Source organism: Pelobates fuscus, chromosome 7 (genome assembly GCF_036172605.1).
Source record: "Pelobates fuscus isolate aPelFus1 chromosome 7, aPelFus1.pri, whole genome shotgun sequence".
Taxonomy (NCBI): domain Eukaryota; kingdom Metazoa; phylum Chordata; class Amphibia; order Anura; family Pelobatidae; genus Pelobates; species Pelobates fuscus.
The window spans coordinates 37,247,929-37,265,946 of record NC_086323.1 but is presented as its reverse complement, the minus strand read 5'-3'; the positions used below and the strand labels follow the sequence as shown (position 1 = coordinate 37,265,946).

Genomic DNA, 18,018 nt, shown 5'->3' with positions numbered 1-18,018 from the left:
CAGTTAGCATTTTCTTTGGTTTGTATTGGATAAGATTTTCTCTTTTTAATTTTTATACCTCTTCCAATTCTTGATTCAAAGATGCTTCGTTATATCCTTTTTCCATGAACTGGTGTTTAATATAATTAGCCTGTTCTAGATAGTCTCTTTCTAATTTGCAGTTGCGACGAATCCTTAAAAATGGGCTCTTAGGAGCATTATGGAGCCAGGGTTTATGGTGGCAACTGTTGATTTAAATATAACTGTTGGCATCTACTGGTTTAAAATGGTTCTTAGTGACTATCATGGCATCCTGGATACTGATATCAAGATCTAAAAAATTGATATTTGATTCACTGTAGGAGCTGGTTAGGTTAATTCCATAGTCATTGGTGTTAAGATATGTGATAAACTCTTGTAGGGCCTTTGTAGTTCTAGTCCATATGAAGAAAATATCATCTATAAATCGGCAATAGGACACCAAACCCGCCTCCCATGGGTGTCCTTGGAGTGCATATGCCTCTTCCCAAAATGCCATGAAAAGATTAGCATAGCTGGGGGCGAATTTGGTGCCCATTTCCATGGCAAAATTGAGCCTTTTTCTATAGGCTCCTGTCTTGTGAGTGATATTTCACCCATTTCCTGTACCTTGGTGTTATCTGACATGCAAGACCACATCTTACAAAGATAAAATATGAATGTGCAAATATGACTAAGAATAATATCAGGGTCACAAACCAAGAAAGTTATGGTGGGAAAAAATAGCGATTGAAAACCCCTTCCACCTGAAGTCAGTGGATAATCAATACATAGATAAACATAGATCTGAACCATTGCAGGAAAAATATTGCTTCACTTGGAATAAGTAAATATTTGTGTTCACTATCACTAAATATATAGCGCCTACTGTTTGCCTGTAGATATTTCTTTTATAGATCTGAACCAGTCAAACCATAAGACATGCTTTTTCCACAAAAATCTCATATTTGCAGTTATGTTACTACTGCAAGGGATTCTGGGTGGGCAAATGCAAATTAAATCAACAATGATATCAGGGTGTAGGTACCAGTCATATATCTGATGTTATAAACAGCAAAATAAGTAAATGCACACCATTTTCATTATAACATTTGTCTATCAAAGGTTTTCTTAATCTTAAAAACAAAGGTCTTGCCCCAAATTCCTATAATTATCAGCAGATTTGTTCATCTGAAATCAACAAATGAAATCAACAAAGCAATGATCATATTTATCCTCATTACTTTGTTGTTGTAACTACATGTAATTACGTGCATGTTTAAATCCTGGCTTTGTTTTTTTTTTCTACTTTGTAGGCGAGCCAAGAAAATTTGATCCAAAGTTTAAAGGACCCATTGGGAACAGGTAATCACTTGGTCTATTAACACATAAAGAAAGATACAATGAACATTTGTCAATGTTTGTTTTGAGAAGTATATTTTGATCTGCATTAAGTTCACTTGCTTTTGGAATATGTCAACATGATATGTTAGATTCCCAACATATTTGTTACTTGTCTGAAATTATTCTTGCATTTGGCATAAACAAGGGTTTGATCACTATACAGGTGATACTCAATAAATTAGAATATCGTGCAAAAGCTCATTTATTTCAGTAATGCAACGTAAAAGGGGAAACTAATATATGAGATAGACGCATTACATGCAAAGCAAGATAGTTCAAGCCGTGATTTGTCATAAGTGCGATGATTATGGCTTACAGCTCATGAAAACCCCGAATCCACAATCTCAGTAAATTAGAATATTGTGAAAAGGTGCAATATTCTAGGATCACAGTGTCCCACTCTAATCAGCTAAGTAAGCCATAAGACCTGCAAATGGTCTCTCAGTCTGGTTCAGTAGGAATCACAATCATGGGGAAGACTGCTGACCTGACAGTTGTGCAGAAAACCATAATTGACACCCTCCATAAGGAGGGAAAGCCTCAAAAGGTAATTGTAACGGATCGCCTGGCACCCCGACTTGGTACCTCCGTTAAAGGATGCTCCTAGTGCTTCCTGAGGACTCCAAGCACTCTGGCAGACACCACAATCACCGAATCCGAGAAACCTTTTAAATTCTCCCAAGCATATGAATGCTGTAGACCATTGAATAGGAACCATACGAATAGGCTTGTACTCCTAGCAGTCAACTGGAACAGCATGCAATAAATCCTTCCCCCCAATAATGAGACGACACATCACTTTGAGGGTAAAACAGGAACTCTGGACTGGCTCATCCAGCCTGGCTTTTATTTCCAACTCACACATACAGGCCACACCCAGGGGGAGGCATAAAAGAACCAATGACATAGATGTTACCTCCCACACATCCCCTCCCCTTAGTGTGACACATAATCCCATTATGCATACAGTGTAAAATATACTTTTACACAACTTTCATAACTTTAAAACCATACATCACATTCACATAAAAATACATATCCACAATCAATCCATTCAGGGGAACAACATATTAAAAAATGGCATGAATCCGACCAGGGGTTCAAAAGTTACTAAAAGTATCTTTTGTTCCTTTCTGGCTGGCAGAAAAACATCCCCACAATGCACCCTGGTTTCCTCCCTTCTGCCCTGGAGTTAATTGGAGAAGTAATCCAATTACCCAGGACTAAAGGCAGACTCCATTAACCACATGGTTGCAAAACAACATAAAACACTTTAAAATACATAAAGTCACATTTACACATAACACACAGACATTTCACCTATCCCCAGATAGCTGGGATCTGCACGCACAAAACTACCGAATAGCGCGCAGATCCTACTCACACAGTACAATTGCCATGGAGCTAAAGTCTTTCCCATAGTCTTTCATTCTATGAATAGGCTCCATGGTATGGCTATCTGGGGTATCACATACCCATAAAGTCTGGTCCATAGTCCAAAGGCAAGAGGCGGGCAATCAGCCCCCTCCAAGGACACGTGGCGAGGTCGGTTTCGCCACAGTAATTGCGAAGGAAGTTGGATGTTCCCAAAGTGCTGTATCAAAGCACATTAATAGAAAGTTATGTGGAAGGGAAAAGTGTGGAAGAAAAAGGTGCACAAGCAGCAGGGATGACTGCAGCCTGGAGAGGATTGTCAGGAAAAGGCCATTCAAAAATGTTGGGACTTTTACAAGGAGTGGACTGAGGCTGGAGTCAGTGCATCAAGAGCCACCACACACAGACGGATCCTGGACATGGGCTTCAGATGTCGTATTCCTCTTGTCAAGCCACTCCTGAACAACAAACAACGTCAGAAGCGTCTTACCTGGGCTAAAGAAAAACAGACCTGGTCTGTTGCTCAGTGGTCCAAATTCCTCTTTTCTGATGATAGCAACTTTTGCATCTCATTTGGAAACCAAGGACCCAAAGTCTGGAGGAAGAATGGAGAGGCACACACTGCAAGATGCTTGAAGTCCAGTGTGAAGTTTCCACAGTCTGTGTTGATTTGGGGAGCCATGTCATCTGCTGGTGTTGGTCCACTGTGCTTCATTAAGTCCGGGGTCAACGCAGCTATCTACCAGGAGATTTTGGAGCACTTCATGCTTCCTTTCGCAGACGAGCTTTATGGGGATGCTGACTTAATTTTCCAGCAGGACTTGGCACCTGCGCACACTGCCAAAAGCACCAAAGCTTGGTTCAGTGACCGTGGAATTACTGTGCTTGATTGGCCAGCAAACTCGCCTGACCTGAACCCCATAGAAAATATATGGGGCATTACCAAGAGAAAGATGAGAGACATGAGACCGATCAATGCAGAAGAGCTGAAGGCAGCTATTGAAGCATCCTGGTCTTCCATAACACCTCAGCAGTGCCACAGGCTGATAGCTTCCATGCCACGCTGCATTGAGGCAGTAATTGCTGCAAAAGGGGCCCAAACCTGAGTCCATATGCATGCTTATACTTTTCAGAGGTCCGATATTGTTCTATGTACACTCCTTGTTTTATTGATTGCATGTAATATTCTAGTTTACTGAGATTGTGAATTTGGGGTTTTCATGAGCTGTAAGCCATAATCATCGCACTTATGACAATTTACGGCTTGAACTATCTTGCTTTGCATGTAATGCGTCTATCTCATATATTAGTTTCCCCTTTTATGTTGCATTACTGAAATAAATGACACAATATTCTAATTTTTCGAGTTTCACCTGTATACCAAATTTCTACAAACATTGTAAAGTTTTGGCAAAAACAGCCAAGTTATGTTGGAGATTTTCTCCTAATTATCTGTTTTTACTTAAAAGATACTTGTCACCCAGATTTGCTAGCAAATGTATAGATTGGGAGAAAAGACTATTTAAAGATAGGTCTTTCTCCCACTCTTCAGTCAAATGTTCATCGTAGACTCTATGTTGACATGTGCTGTGGTTGCTAAGGAAACTCCCTAGCCAACACTGCTAGCGCTGGCTAGTAAATATAATAACAGAGTGATGCCACTCCTTTCAGACGCTGGCATGTTGGCTGTGGCGGATCAATTTCATGTTTTATCTTTTATCCATTCGTGATTTATGTATCCGAACACTCTACATTAGATTCCCTGAACAAGGACCACCCCGATACCCCCATTAGAACGTTCTCACCAATTAACTTTGTTGCAAAACCACAAGGGAAGTAATTAATGAATGCTTCCCCTGGGTGGTCGCCATTTTGTGTAACCGAATGCACGTGGTCGGCAAAAGAGTGGCAGACATTTTGTCTCCCGAATGTGGGCAGCAGCACTTGGCTGTCGAATGCCTGGAACTCTTTCCGTCTAGGCACTCGCATGAACCCCGGTAAAGGTTATACCGCTGCCCGTTCTATTTCCTGACCAACTATGCGAACGACGTTTGGGAGATGGGAACTACCAACTGGGGGGAGCATTTGCTCCCCGGAATCAAGACAATCCCTTGCATGGTTTTCGCACAGGAACCTCCGAACAGGGACCGGCCGGGGCATTTATTTACCTGGAACTGTTTCGGGTTATCACCTTGTGTCCTGCTGATCAAAACTTTACCTCGGTGGCAATCCAATTCTACTGAACGTATCTGAGTGGTACTTGACCAGTTTCTACACTCAGATCAGAGCTATCCGGGGATATAACTTTTGTGGGGTTCCTAGTTATGATGGGGGTACATTTGGGGTACTGTGTATTTTGTGTAGGTTTTTCTGTACCTGAGAGATAATTGAATTATAGTTTTTCTCACACAATTATCTCTCAGGCACAAAGGATCCTGGGAAGCAACACCCTGTAATGTTGTGTTGGAGAATCCATGTTGGGGGAAAAGCCGTGTGTGGCCTGAATAAAAACAGTTGACTCCCAGAATTTTTAGTTTGGTTACTGGGGGAATGGATGCTAGCATGAAAGGAGATATTAGCGGAGGTAACCAGTCAGGTTACCCGGGGTCCGCTACAGGCAACAAAACCAGTGTGTTTCTGTCACTGACAAGGTTTGCCCGTCTCCAAAAAGGGCAAATCAAAGAAGACCAGAGCAAGAGCAGCGGATGGACCGGAGATGGGTGGTACCATAAAAAGAAACACTCACAAAGCTCTGAAGATGGCAGTGCCGGTACGGAAGTGAGTATATCTTAATATTTTACATTGAATACATAATGTATCTCTGTGATTTATGATGTATTCAATATACGTGGGGCAATTTAAAGGAAACTGAGTTTTACATTGCAGGTTCACTTTAAATATTGCAGCCCTCACATTCATTTTCTTGAATTTGCTGTTAAGTGAATGTAGAAATCTTTATGCATAAATTAGTTTCATCCGAATCAACATTGAACTAATTGATTTCTCCCGAGATTTACCTGTGGAGTCATATTCATTTAATAAGACTCCACAAGTTCATCTGGACAAATTGATTTGTTCGGCATGGGTTTAAAAGGCTTTAGAACAAACTAATTTTTGCACAAGCCTAGAAATCATGTCCGAATTGACATGAATCAAATAGCAAATTTCCATTAAATAGCAGAAATCCAGCCTATTCTCCTGCAGAACATGTTGCAATGCCATCTTTATCAGTCAAATTGCAATCTGATGTGTAATGTGGGCTGTGTTGTGCCCTGTTACTTTTAAATTACATTTGCTGGAGTCAGATGGTGCAATATCAATCTCACGGCTCAATTTCTCTGTTTATTAAACTGTTCGTAAACAGATTAACCCCTTCATCACCAGGGCAAATTGAATCCCTTTATTTCAACTGACAGAGACAAAGGTTGAAGAGGTTATGAAATTATACAGGAATAATAAAAATAAAAGTATACCATTTCTATACTTTTTTTTTTGTTAGTACAGTGAAGAGATGTAGAGGGAACTTGATGAAGGCAAAACAGGTGCTATTCAGGGGCAAAATCTGAGATCAATAGAACATGCCTCCCAATTTTCCCATTATCAGGTGCCTTTTGAAGTTAAAGTAGTGGTTAAAGCCACCATAACCACTACTGCGCACTGAGTGTTCCTTTGACAATATTTATGAGCAAACTCAACTTTTTTAAGCTGTTGGAATCACATCACTTTGAACAATGATACCAGCCTCGATAATTCAGCTTTTGTTGAGCTTAAATACCCATTATCAGTTGTATAGATGTACTATAAGAACAGCCAAGCCTTGATTTGTTTTAGAAGAGACAAGTACGAAGATATTTCATATTTTTCAGACTTGTCATTTTATTAGTTATTCAACAACATTTACACGATCACACCTTGGGTCAGTGGAAGCCCCTGGGTTGGCAGACAAATGGTTCCTGGCAGGGCCAGCCAGTGTAAATTTCACGTTTGTATAAAAATTCAAACCGTAAGTCACAAGAACATGGCCACACATCGTGTCCCAAGGCTCCATTATCTGCCAAACAGATTGTTTTCCACTGCTCAGACAAGTTAGATCTTACTTGCAAGCTTATTTACTAGAGTGTGAATAACAAGGAATTCAATGTGGATTCAAAATGAATTTCAAGCTTAAGACTAAAATAGCCAAACTGGAAACATAACTGACTTGGAGAATTTCATTATAATTCAATTCAATTGAAAGATTACATTCAATTTCCAGTTATTGTTTTTTAACATTTTAGCTAATAACTTCGTTACTTTCGTTTAAAGGATACTGTAGTGCCAGGAATACAATGCTGTATTCCTGGCACTACCGATCCCTCTACCTCCCCCCTCCTACCCAGTAAATAACGGGTTAAAACCCCTTTATTTACTTACCTTATCCCAGCGCCGATGTCCCCCTGCGCTCTGTTGAACCTCCGCCTCCTCCTCCATACCGCGATGTCTAATGCGCATATACGGTAAATGCCGCAAGTGCATTACACCTCCCCATAGGAAAGCATTGAATCAATGCTTTCCTGTGGGGAAAAATCTGATGCTGGATGTCCTCAACGTCCAGAGTCAGATAAAGGACCAAAAGTCTGTTACGAATCCGGAAGCGCCCCCAGTGGCTCTCTGGTAGAGACTTTCTCTGAAACTACAATGTTTAACATTGCAGCACTAGGTGCAAAAGGGACACAGCACCCAGACCACTCCAATGAGCTGAAGTGGTCTGGGTGCCTACAGTGTCCCTTTAACTTTAATGGATTTGTTATATGCACTCAAAACTAAATTACAAAATATAGGCAAAAATAGCTGACAAATTTAGGAAATTTAGGAAAGATTCTTGAACTCTACTATCGCCACAACTAAATTTTGCTTTTTGATTTTCAGTTCACTAAATTCACAAGATTTACTGTAATTTGTTGTTAAAGGGGAAATGTCACTTTAAAAAAAAAAAAAATTGAAATTGCACCCCCGAGTTAACCTTTTCTTAAAGGACCACTCTAGTGCCAGGAAAACATACTCGTTTTCCTGGCACTAGAGTGCCCTGAGGGTGCCCCCACCCTCAGGGACCCACTCCCGTCGGGCTCTGGGAGGAGGAAGGGGTTAAACTTACCTCTTTCTCCAGTGCCGGGTGGGGAGCTTTCCTCCTCTTCTCCTTCTTCCTCGCGACGTCATCGGCTGAATGCGCATGCGCGGCAGTAGCCGTGCTCGCATTCAGCCGGTCGCATTTACATTCGGTCAGCCGAAAGCATTTACATTGAGAAGCACGCAAGCGCCTCTAGTGGCTGTCAATGAGACAGCCACTAGAGATTTTGGAGGCTGGATTAACCCTCAGTATAAACATAGCAGTTTCTCTGAAACTGCTATGTTTATTAAAAAAAAGGGTTAATCCTAGAGGGACCAGGCACCCAGACCACTTCATTAAGCTGAAGTGGTCTGGGTGCCCAGAGTGGTCCTTTAATTTGTGTTAAACTTTTCTTCATGTGATGTTCCATTTCCTTTTAAATATAGATTAAAGCTTTTGCATGTGTCTTAAATTCAGTTCAAGCACAGTCAAGGCACACAATGCAAATAAGAAAGCGTAACAGACATTAGCAGAGATTTACAAAAAGTATCACAGGTCATTTTCATGTTAGAATTTTTATGCATATTCTGTTCCTGCCAATAATTTTCTATCTGCGCTACATTTTTCATGTTTGGCACCCATTCTGAGAGTTATGTCCTGTGCTTCTTTTTTATTGTTTTAAATATTGGATTGATATATAAAAAAAAGTGGGGTGAGGATTTTTTTCCCAACAAAATGTCAGAGTGACCGAGTGGTGTATTTCCTGGAACAAATTTGCAGATTTCTTAGGCCTTCATTTTTGTTTAAAATTCTTCAAATTGTGAAAGCGCATTTCCTTCCTAGTAATATGACTCCTTTGTCTTGTAAATGTAATTAACCCCTTAAGGACCAAACTTCTGGAATAAAAGGGAATCATGACATGTCACACATGTCATGTGTCCTTAAGGGGTTAAAGGTAAAGTCAACAGGAAAAAAGATGAGCAAAAAAAATCTTTAAAAGTGGTAGAAAAACTTATTTTGGCGCACTACAGAAAAAGTGAAAAAATAACCTTGTAATCTAAAGGGGGAAAAGAGTGTGGGAACTCACCCAAGATCCACCCCCTCTAAAAATAATTATACACTTGTATGCAAATATAAAAGCATGCCCAACACACATACTCAGACACACACACATACACTCACACACTCACAGACACACACACATACACTCACACACACGCACACACTCACACACACTCACACATACACACACATACTCATACACTCACACACACATACACTCACAGATGCACACACTCACACACACGCACACACTCACACACACTCACAGACGGACACACATACTCATACACTCACACACACATACACTCACAGACACATACACTCACAGACACACACACACACTCACAGAAACGCACAAATTATTCATATTTTTTTAAATTTACAAATGTCCATCCAGCCTCCCTACCTGGAGAGCTGGTGTGGACTTGTCCCTGGGGTCCAGTGGGGCTTCAGTGAGGTGCGCGGCTGTCTACCTTTCAGACAGCTGTGTTCTCTCTGATCTGCTCCCTCACGCCGCGCGGGCTGTATACTGATGCCGGGAGCCGGAATATGATGTCATATTCCGGCTCCCGGCATCAGCAAACGGCTTGCGAGGGAGCAGATTAGAGAGAGCACAGATCTCTTACCGTGTCTGACAGGTAGGCAGGCTCCCGCCGGGGGTGTCACATGGCCAGCAGGCCACCTCGTGACCCCCCTCCATGACAGGAGGAACATGGTAGTGCTTTCAGTAGCAACGGGAATGGTGTTCCTGCTGTGAAAAAAGTGCAGGAACGCCGTTCTCACGCGTTCCTGCAGGACTCGAGCCCTGGTTTTATACATGAAAAATTGGTGCACATTCACAAACCTAATGCAAATGTGAGAAGTTTAATAAATGATCACCACTTATTCTCTTCTCTGTATACTTTGGCTATGCTGACTGCCAGGTTCAAAGGACAGAGCTTGTAACAATAATTGTCATCGAACCATTCTATATTTAAAGAGACATTATAGTCATCAGAACAACTACAGATTGATTTAATTATTTTGAGTATAGTTCTTTTGAAGTTTAATCAGTCCCTGCAGCCTTTTTGCTGTAAACACTGCCTTTTTGTGGAAAAGGCAGTGTTTACATTTCTACATAGGGACACCTCCAGTGGCTGTCACTCAGATGGCCACTAGAGGTGCTTCCTGTGTCAGTGCTGTCAGTGCTGCACAATGTGTAGCACTGACGTTCAGCATCTCCACCCTCTGCATGGATGCGCTGAACATTCCTCAAAGAGATGCATTGATTGAATGCATCTCAATGAGGAGATGCTGATTGGTCAGCAAAGTGTTTGACTCCGTCCCCTGCCTTACCTCATTGGAGTTAATCAGAGTTGACACCCATGGAAAAGCATTGGATTGACTGAGATTGTCAACTGTGATGCTCTCAGCCAAGGAGGTGGATCAGGGGTGGAGCCAGCTCCAGCAAACCTGAGTGGCTCTGGAAAGTTTTTAACTTATCTAAGGTGGTAAGAGGTGGCTGGTCACCTAAATAGTGGTTTTAAGCAAGTATAACATTAAGAATCCTGGGCAGTGACAGCTCCCCCTTTTAAAAATGATCTATTTGCAAGCAATTTTCCTTGCTGAAGGCAGTAGGTCAACTATCGCGATCGTAGCTGCGACCGGACCAGTCATCACAGGGGGCCGGCCACCCTGCGGACCCCTTGCGACCCCTGCGATCGAGTGCCTGCCACCATGTGTTGCGGCCCCGGCACGCGCAGTAGAACCACCGGGCCGCACGTTAAGTGGTCCATCGGATCTCCTGCTGTTATGGCCACCCGATGGCTATGGATTTCCAGGGGGCCTAGTCAGTGCTGCGGCGGTTTAACAGCGGGACCGGGCCCCCTGAGATGATGTCAGATGCTGGGAGGAAGTTGGTGTCGTGTGGGAGGAAGGAGGAGGGAGTCGGAGTGGGAACTCTGACTCCCATAAGGCTGAGCCACCACTGGACTCCAAGGAAGTGACTTAAATATTTTTTTATATATGTATATGTCTGTGTGTGTGTTTGTGTATGTGTGTGTTTGTATGTATGTGTTTCTCTGTGTGTGTTTGTACATATGTGTCTGTATGTGGTGTGTTTGTATGTATTTGTGTGTCTATGTGTGTGTCTGAGGGGGGAAGGGGGAGGGTAGAGGTAAGGGTGGAGTGACAGGGGGTAGACGTATGGGAGCGGGTCCCTGGGCAATTTTCGCACCGGGGCCCCATGGCTGAAGGTATACTGATAATTTTTTCCTGAATTCACAGTTTAAGTATATGCTGTCCCCAGAGTCCACAAATATAATATAGTACGGGCTAACCTTCTCAAAAACAGCGGTATATCTGTGACTTTCGAAGCGTCTTGTGTTTGCTTAGCGGGCAGACACAACATTTATAAAAGAAAATAAATCCTGCATAAATCTTATTTTGTGAAGTTCTGATCATGAGCTGTTACTCAGAATTACTGCCGGTGGTTTAATAAACTATACGGGGTTTACATAGCACAAGGGAGGCTTGTAACCAGAATCACTGTATTTACTGTTCTGTGTAGGATTAAGGATAACACCCTGTTTCCGCACATCTTGGATTTTGAGAATCATTTTCTGTTATAAGAAATATAGGTTATAACATTGTCATCATTACTTATTGTTTGCTGCTGGCTGTGTAAAAAATTAGTTAATGGTGTACGTAGTCACGCAGTTTAATCCTATACATTGACTCTGCAGATTGGTATACTGGCTTTTCAGGAAGGCTTGGCACACTTGTTTATTAACACTTGGTTATTTTATAAAAGTGTATATGTTGCGATAAAATGACATTGTAGCACTGTTTGGAGGATACGGTTTGTTGTTTACATTGTATTAGAAAATTCATGCAGTCCTTTTATTTGAATTGGTTTCTCTGTGACCATGCATCAATGACCTTGGTATAAAAGTAAAGACTAAAGACTTGTTTAACAAACAGCTACGTATGGAGCAACTGGACTCCAAATAGCACAGTAGTATCCCATAATTCTATTCAAATATTTGTTATTGAATATTTATATTAGAACAAAATAAACATTGTGAGAATACAATTAGACTAAGGGAAAGGGTAAAGAAGGAAAGAAAGGGATACAAAAAAAACAAAAAAAAAAACACTTCTCATACCTTCCCCAATAAGGAGTACAATTGTGAAAAAATATAAAATATTGTTCACAACACGCAGACTCTCAATATAAATATGACATCACTGCAACATAAGTATACATATAAATTCGAAAAATATTCCACATGATATGCAACTGCGACAGAACATGATATATAAAAATAAATAAATGAAAGAATAGAAAATAAAGCTGTCCACAAAAATTGTTGGGGGGGAAGGGGCAAGGGGTGGGGGGGGGGGGAGCGGAAGACGTGTGATTAATAAAAGTATATACAAACTAAAGTAGGCCTTTGGAGGAGAAAAATATATAAAAACAGACCTATAAGGTGGAGGTTAAATGTATACAGTCATCTGAATGGCATTCAGATCTAAGGCTGATAATTCAATAAAAAAAATTATAAAAAGAAAATGTGTTGATTTATCAAAGCTATGTAACATCTCATAGTTCTTAACATGCAGCATCATTAAATGACTGTGGTATGTTCTGATCCACTGGTACTAATTGTGCTCAGCTTTCATTATGGACAGTACCATGCCACTTTACTTAAAGGGACACTGCTGTAATATTTCATTATCATCACATGCATGGTAACATCTGCCCTTGATTGGATTATTTTGAATAAGCTTGTCAAATGATCAAAACCTGGCCTTTGTTTATTTGTTTGAATCACTGTCAGAAATGATTCTAAACTTCTAGAAAAAAAAACACTTGAATTGATTTATCTATAGAAGTCACCATTAACATCTATGGGGAATTTTGAAGACAAATCATTTTTCTTTCTTAATAATAGAGTGCAATAATTTCTTATGCTGAGTCAAACACATTTAATCGAGGCCTCTAGCCTAATATTTTTTAACAATCTTTTCGAATGATCACGATCTGATAGAAAAAGCTTTTCATATGAAAAACCTCCCATAGACTTTAATGGTGACTCCTGCAGATAATTCATTTAAAATGTTTCTCTAACAGAATATAATTATACCTGGTTCTGATTTAAATGGAATTGAGGCCAAATTGTGATCATTTAAAAGTGTATCCAAATAAATTCAATGAAGGCCTCTGTGTATACATTTGTAATAGTAAATAGTGCATACCCTGGTTCACCATTGCACACCTCCCATAAAGCAGAACACTGGTGGGTGGGCCAATGAAGGCAGACCAGTGATACGAGAGTATCACTGATGCCACCCAAAGTATGGGCCCAACTGGAAAAGGGACGAGCTCCCACCAGAAGAATAGGCATGCTAAGATGGGGTGAATGCAGGCCAGGCTGAGATTGTCTGACCCCATTAATGATGGACCATGCAGAGAGAGCCTTTATGCTTCTTCGTCACTCAAATATCCCCTTTCTATTACATTTAATTTTTTTATAACACCGCGCAAATACCTTTTTCTTAAGTTTAGGACTAAGTAAACATAATATGAAAAAATCTTGGGACATCACATGATTTGGCAGATCATTGGCTGGTAACCCAATGGCAAACCCCCCACCATCCTAACAGTGTTCACCAATATTACAAAGTAAATTCCCCTCTTTAGACAGCCTTACTGAGTATAAAGCATTTCAGCAAAATCAGAGATAATGAATTTGCTCAGAAAGCTGCTGGACTGGGCTGTATGTAAGTATCACAAAAGCCGGTTTCAGATCTGACCACTATTCGACTGGCTGTTTTCGATCATAAACATTGTCCAAGCTGTCTGATGGGCTTTGTGTGCCAAAGTGGTGGGATGGCGCAATGCTGACAGATGCCACAATTAAAATAATCTAAAAGAATTCCAAATATGTATCTATTTCAAAATTTCTCGCTTCTAACAGCCAACCCCCACATAATTGCTATATCACAAGGACACTCATTCTTTATTTTGTCTTTCCAGTGTTCAAAGCAATTGTCTGTAAATGTGATCTAATGTAACCGCTCGTTTAATTAGCACATTCTAGATAGTATGCTATTTTTTTCCTCTCTAAAGCATTTAAAAGTTGGTTTCAGCCAAACAAAGTTACGTATGTCATCTTTATAATACTGTGCCAGCCTTAGTGCCAGTGATATTTTGATTTATTGTAAACATTTAAATGGTTGTTGTTCAATGTCTGTGTATAATCCTGAACATAAATTCTCTGTTTTAACGGTAAGACCAAGAACGTCTGATGTATACGAAGGAAAGACTTTGATATCTTTCAATATATCTAGAATAGTGACATTTGTTTTTAGTGTTAAGTGATTTAGAGAGAACTAAGTTATGGTTTAAATGAGATCCATACAGGTTTATTCAGTAACTATGAATGTTTCAATTTCACCAATGAATTTAAAACTATGGGCCAAACCGAAAATGTTCTCTAAGTCAACTGCTTTCAGTTGAGCTATTTTGGCGTAATATTCGAGCCACCAATTGATAACCCTGTGATTGCTAACAATCACTATAACAATTAAAAAAAACTAAAGGGAGCTGAAAACAATGTTTACACAAAGTGCAGCAATTCTAGATTCGAAGACCAAAGTAGAGGGTGCACAAAAAAAAAAAATAACTGCTAACAATGAACAATGAATTAAAAACACTGCTAACAATGAACAATGAATTAAAAACATTTACAATAACAGATGTTGTAATCTTTATATTTCAAGAGCAAGTTAAAATGTTTTAGGCAGTCCCTGGATTATACAGATTACGACACGTGTTATTTGAAGTTTTTTCAATAAATCAAACGACGACCGCCATATTGTAAGGTACTGATACAATATACTTTGTACCCTGCCCAACATACTAAGAATTCTTACAGGGTTATTTGGTTAAGTTTGAATTTTTGAGAATGCAGTATAAACGTCAAATTATCTTTATCAGACCATTACCTTTGATTCCATTGAGTTTCATAAAATGGTTTAAAAATAGAAATAGAAATTGATCGAATTGTTTTCGGTGGAAATATTTGTAGTCAATTTGATTTTGAGCATGTAGAACCTCTGCATGACTTGATATATGGCCAAAGGTGGATGAAATATTAAATGAAAACATAATATATGATATTATATCATATTCCTCTGGCAGTTACTGTTTTTCTGATTTTAATGAAAACTTTGTTATTGTGTTTTTCACAAGTCGGAGATAGTGATGTCGCAAACATAAAATTTTCGGTTTGCGAACGGCGAACGCGAACTTCCGCAAATGTTCGCGAACGGGCGAACCGGGCGAACCACCATAGACTTCAATAGGCAGGCGAATTTTAAAACCCACAGGGACTCTTTCTGGCCACAATAGTGATGGAAAAGTTGTTTCAAGGGGACTAACACCTGGACTGTGGCATGCCGGAGGGGGATCCATGGCAAAACTCCCATTGAAAATTACATAGTTCATGCAGAGTCTGGTTTTAATCCATAAAGGGCATAAATCACCTAACATTCCTAAATTCTTTGGAATAACGTGCTTTAAAGCACGTAAAATAAGGGGGGGGACCTACTAAATAACAATAAGGGGGGGCCTACTGTCCTCCCCCCCTGGCCCCCACCCCTGAGCGGCGGGTGGGGGCCCTAAATAAAGAGAGGGGAGGGACCTACTGTCCTCCCCCCGGCCCCCACCCCTGAGCAGTGGGTGGGGGCCCTAGATAATAATGGTGGGGGGACCTACCATCCTCCCCCCGGCCCCCACCCCTGAGCGGTGGGTGGGGGCCCTAAAAAAACAATAAGGGGGGGCCTACTGTCCCCCCTCGGCCCCCACCCCTGAGCGGCGGGTGGGGGCCCTAAATGAAATTCCCCCCCCAATCAAGGTGACTATGAGTCCCAAGCCCCTAGTCACCCCCCCCACCCAAATCCAACTATCCCCTACCTAGCACCCTCACCCTAAAAATAGTGAGAGGGAAATAAAATAACTAACCTGTAAAAAAAAATTAAACTGACCATTTGACGTCTTCTTTTTTCTAAAATCTTCATTTTTCAGCCCCCCAAAAAGCCAAATAAAAAGCCATCATACCCGACGAACTTAAAATAAAATAAAAAACCCGAGCGCCCCCAAAAAAACCTGACGAAAAAGAAAAAACCCGAGCGCAAAAAAATAATCCATCTTCACCCATGGAGGGCTCCGCGCAGACTGAGCTACGCAGGGCGGGGGAATGCTTATAAAGCCTTGCCCCGCTCTGCAATTAGGCTAAGAATACTCTGATTGGTCCCCCCACCTTGATTGGGGGGGGGATTTTAATTTAGGGCCCCCACCCGCCGCTCAGGGTTGGGGGCCGGGGGGGAGGACGGTAGGTCCCCCCCACCATTATTATCTAGGGCCCCCACCCACTGCTAAGGGGTGGGGGCCGGAGGGAGGACAGTAGGTCCCCCCTCTCTTTATTTAGGGCCCCCACCCACCGCTCAGGGGTGGGGGCCGTGGGGGAGGACGGTAGGTCCCCCCTTATTATCTAGGGCCCCCACCCACTGCTCAGGGGTGGGAGCCAGGGGGGGAGGACAGTAGGTCCCCCCCTTATTGTTTTTTTAGGGCCCCCACCCACCGCTCAGGGGTGGGGGCTGGGGGGGAGGACAGTAGGCATTCCCCTCTCTTTATTTAGGGCCCCCATCCACCGCTCAGGGGTGGGGGCCGGGAGGGAAAGTAGGTCCCCCTTATTGTTTTTTTAGGGCCCCCACCCACCGCTCAGGGGTGGGGGCGGGGGGGAGGATGGTAGGTCCTCCCCCACCATTATTATCTAGGGCCCCCACCCACTGCTCAGGGGTGGGGGCTGGGGGAAGGACAGTAGGTCCCCCCCTTCTCTTTATTTAGGGCCCCCACCCACCAATCAGGGGTGGGGGCCAGGGGGGAGGACAGTAGGTCCCCCCCTTGTTGTTTTTTTAGGGCCGGCGGGGAGGACGGTAGGTCCCCCCTCTCTTTATTTAGGGCCCCCACCCACCGCACAGGGGTAGGGGCCAGGGGGGGAGGACAGTAGGTCCCCCCATTATTGTTTTTTTAGGGCCCTCACCCACCGCTCAGGGGTGGGGGCCGGGGGGAGGACGGTAGGTCCCCCCCACCATTCTTATCTAGGGCCCCCACCCAATAAACACAGGTTACTGGCTATGGGGGGATAATGTATAATAAACACAGGTTACTGGCTATGGGAGGATAATGTATAATACACAGGTTACTGGCTATGGGGGGATAATGTATAATAAACACAGGTTACTGGCTATGGGGGATAATGTATAATAAACACAGGTTACTGGCTATGGGGGGATAATGTATAATAAACACAGGTTACTGGCTATGGGGGATAATGTATAATAAACACAGGTTACTGGCTATGGGGGATAATGTATAATAAACACAGGCTACTGGCTATGGGGGGATAATGTATAATAAACACAGGTTACTGGCTATGGGGGATAATGTATAATAAACACAGGTTACTGGCTATGGAGGATAATGTATAATAAACACAAACACACAAAAAAAAAATAATACAAAAAATAAAATAAAATGAATGCAGCTTCAGAATTAATCTAAATTGTATGCTGTCTAGGAGGTGGGAGGGTCTGGGAGGGAGGGTCTGCTGCTGATTGGCTGGAATGTGTCTGCTGACTGTGCGGTACAGTGTCAAAGTTTACTGCCGAATAGGGGGCGGACCGAACATCGCATATGTTTGCCGTCCGTGGCGAACAGGAACATGCTATGTTCGCCAGGAACTATTCGCCAGCGAACCGTTCGGGACATCACTAGTCGGAGACCCTCATATGGGCATATTGCACATTTTAATATGAATAGATGAATAGACCTGTTTTTAATCAATATAATTTTAAATTCATTAGGGACAATATTTTGCTATTTCCTTGATGGATAGGCCCAGTGTATTAATAACATTAGTCTCTGATGTATTGATGAGCCAAAATCTTCAATCCAAAAGAGGAAGTCAATTTAATCTCATCTACTTTAACTGATGTACAGTAAGATGTCTTGTTCATAATGGTGTAATATATCCATTCTCCCTTTG

At 41.9% G+C, this 18,018-nt stretch overlaps 1 protein-coding gene across 6 annotated transcripts in view; it reads left to right on the top strand.

Annotated features, from left to right (window-relative positions):
- Positions 1-18,018, top strand: part of SLC44A5 (solute carrier family 44 member 5) — a 150,007-nt gene that overhangs the window by 75,022 nt on the left and 56,967 nt on the right. For all 6 annotated transcript variants that reach the window (XM_063427938.1, XM_063427937.1, XM_063427935.1 and 3 more), the window contains exon 2: positions 1,314-1,362. In XM_063427938.1, the coding sequence (XP_063284008.1) occupies positions 1,314-1,362 (49 nt within the window). The remainder of the gene's footprint in view (positions 1-1,313; positions 1,363-18,018) is intronic.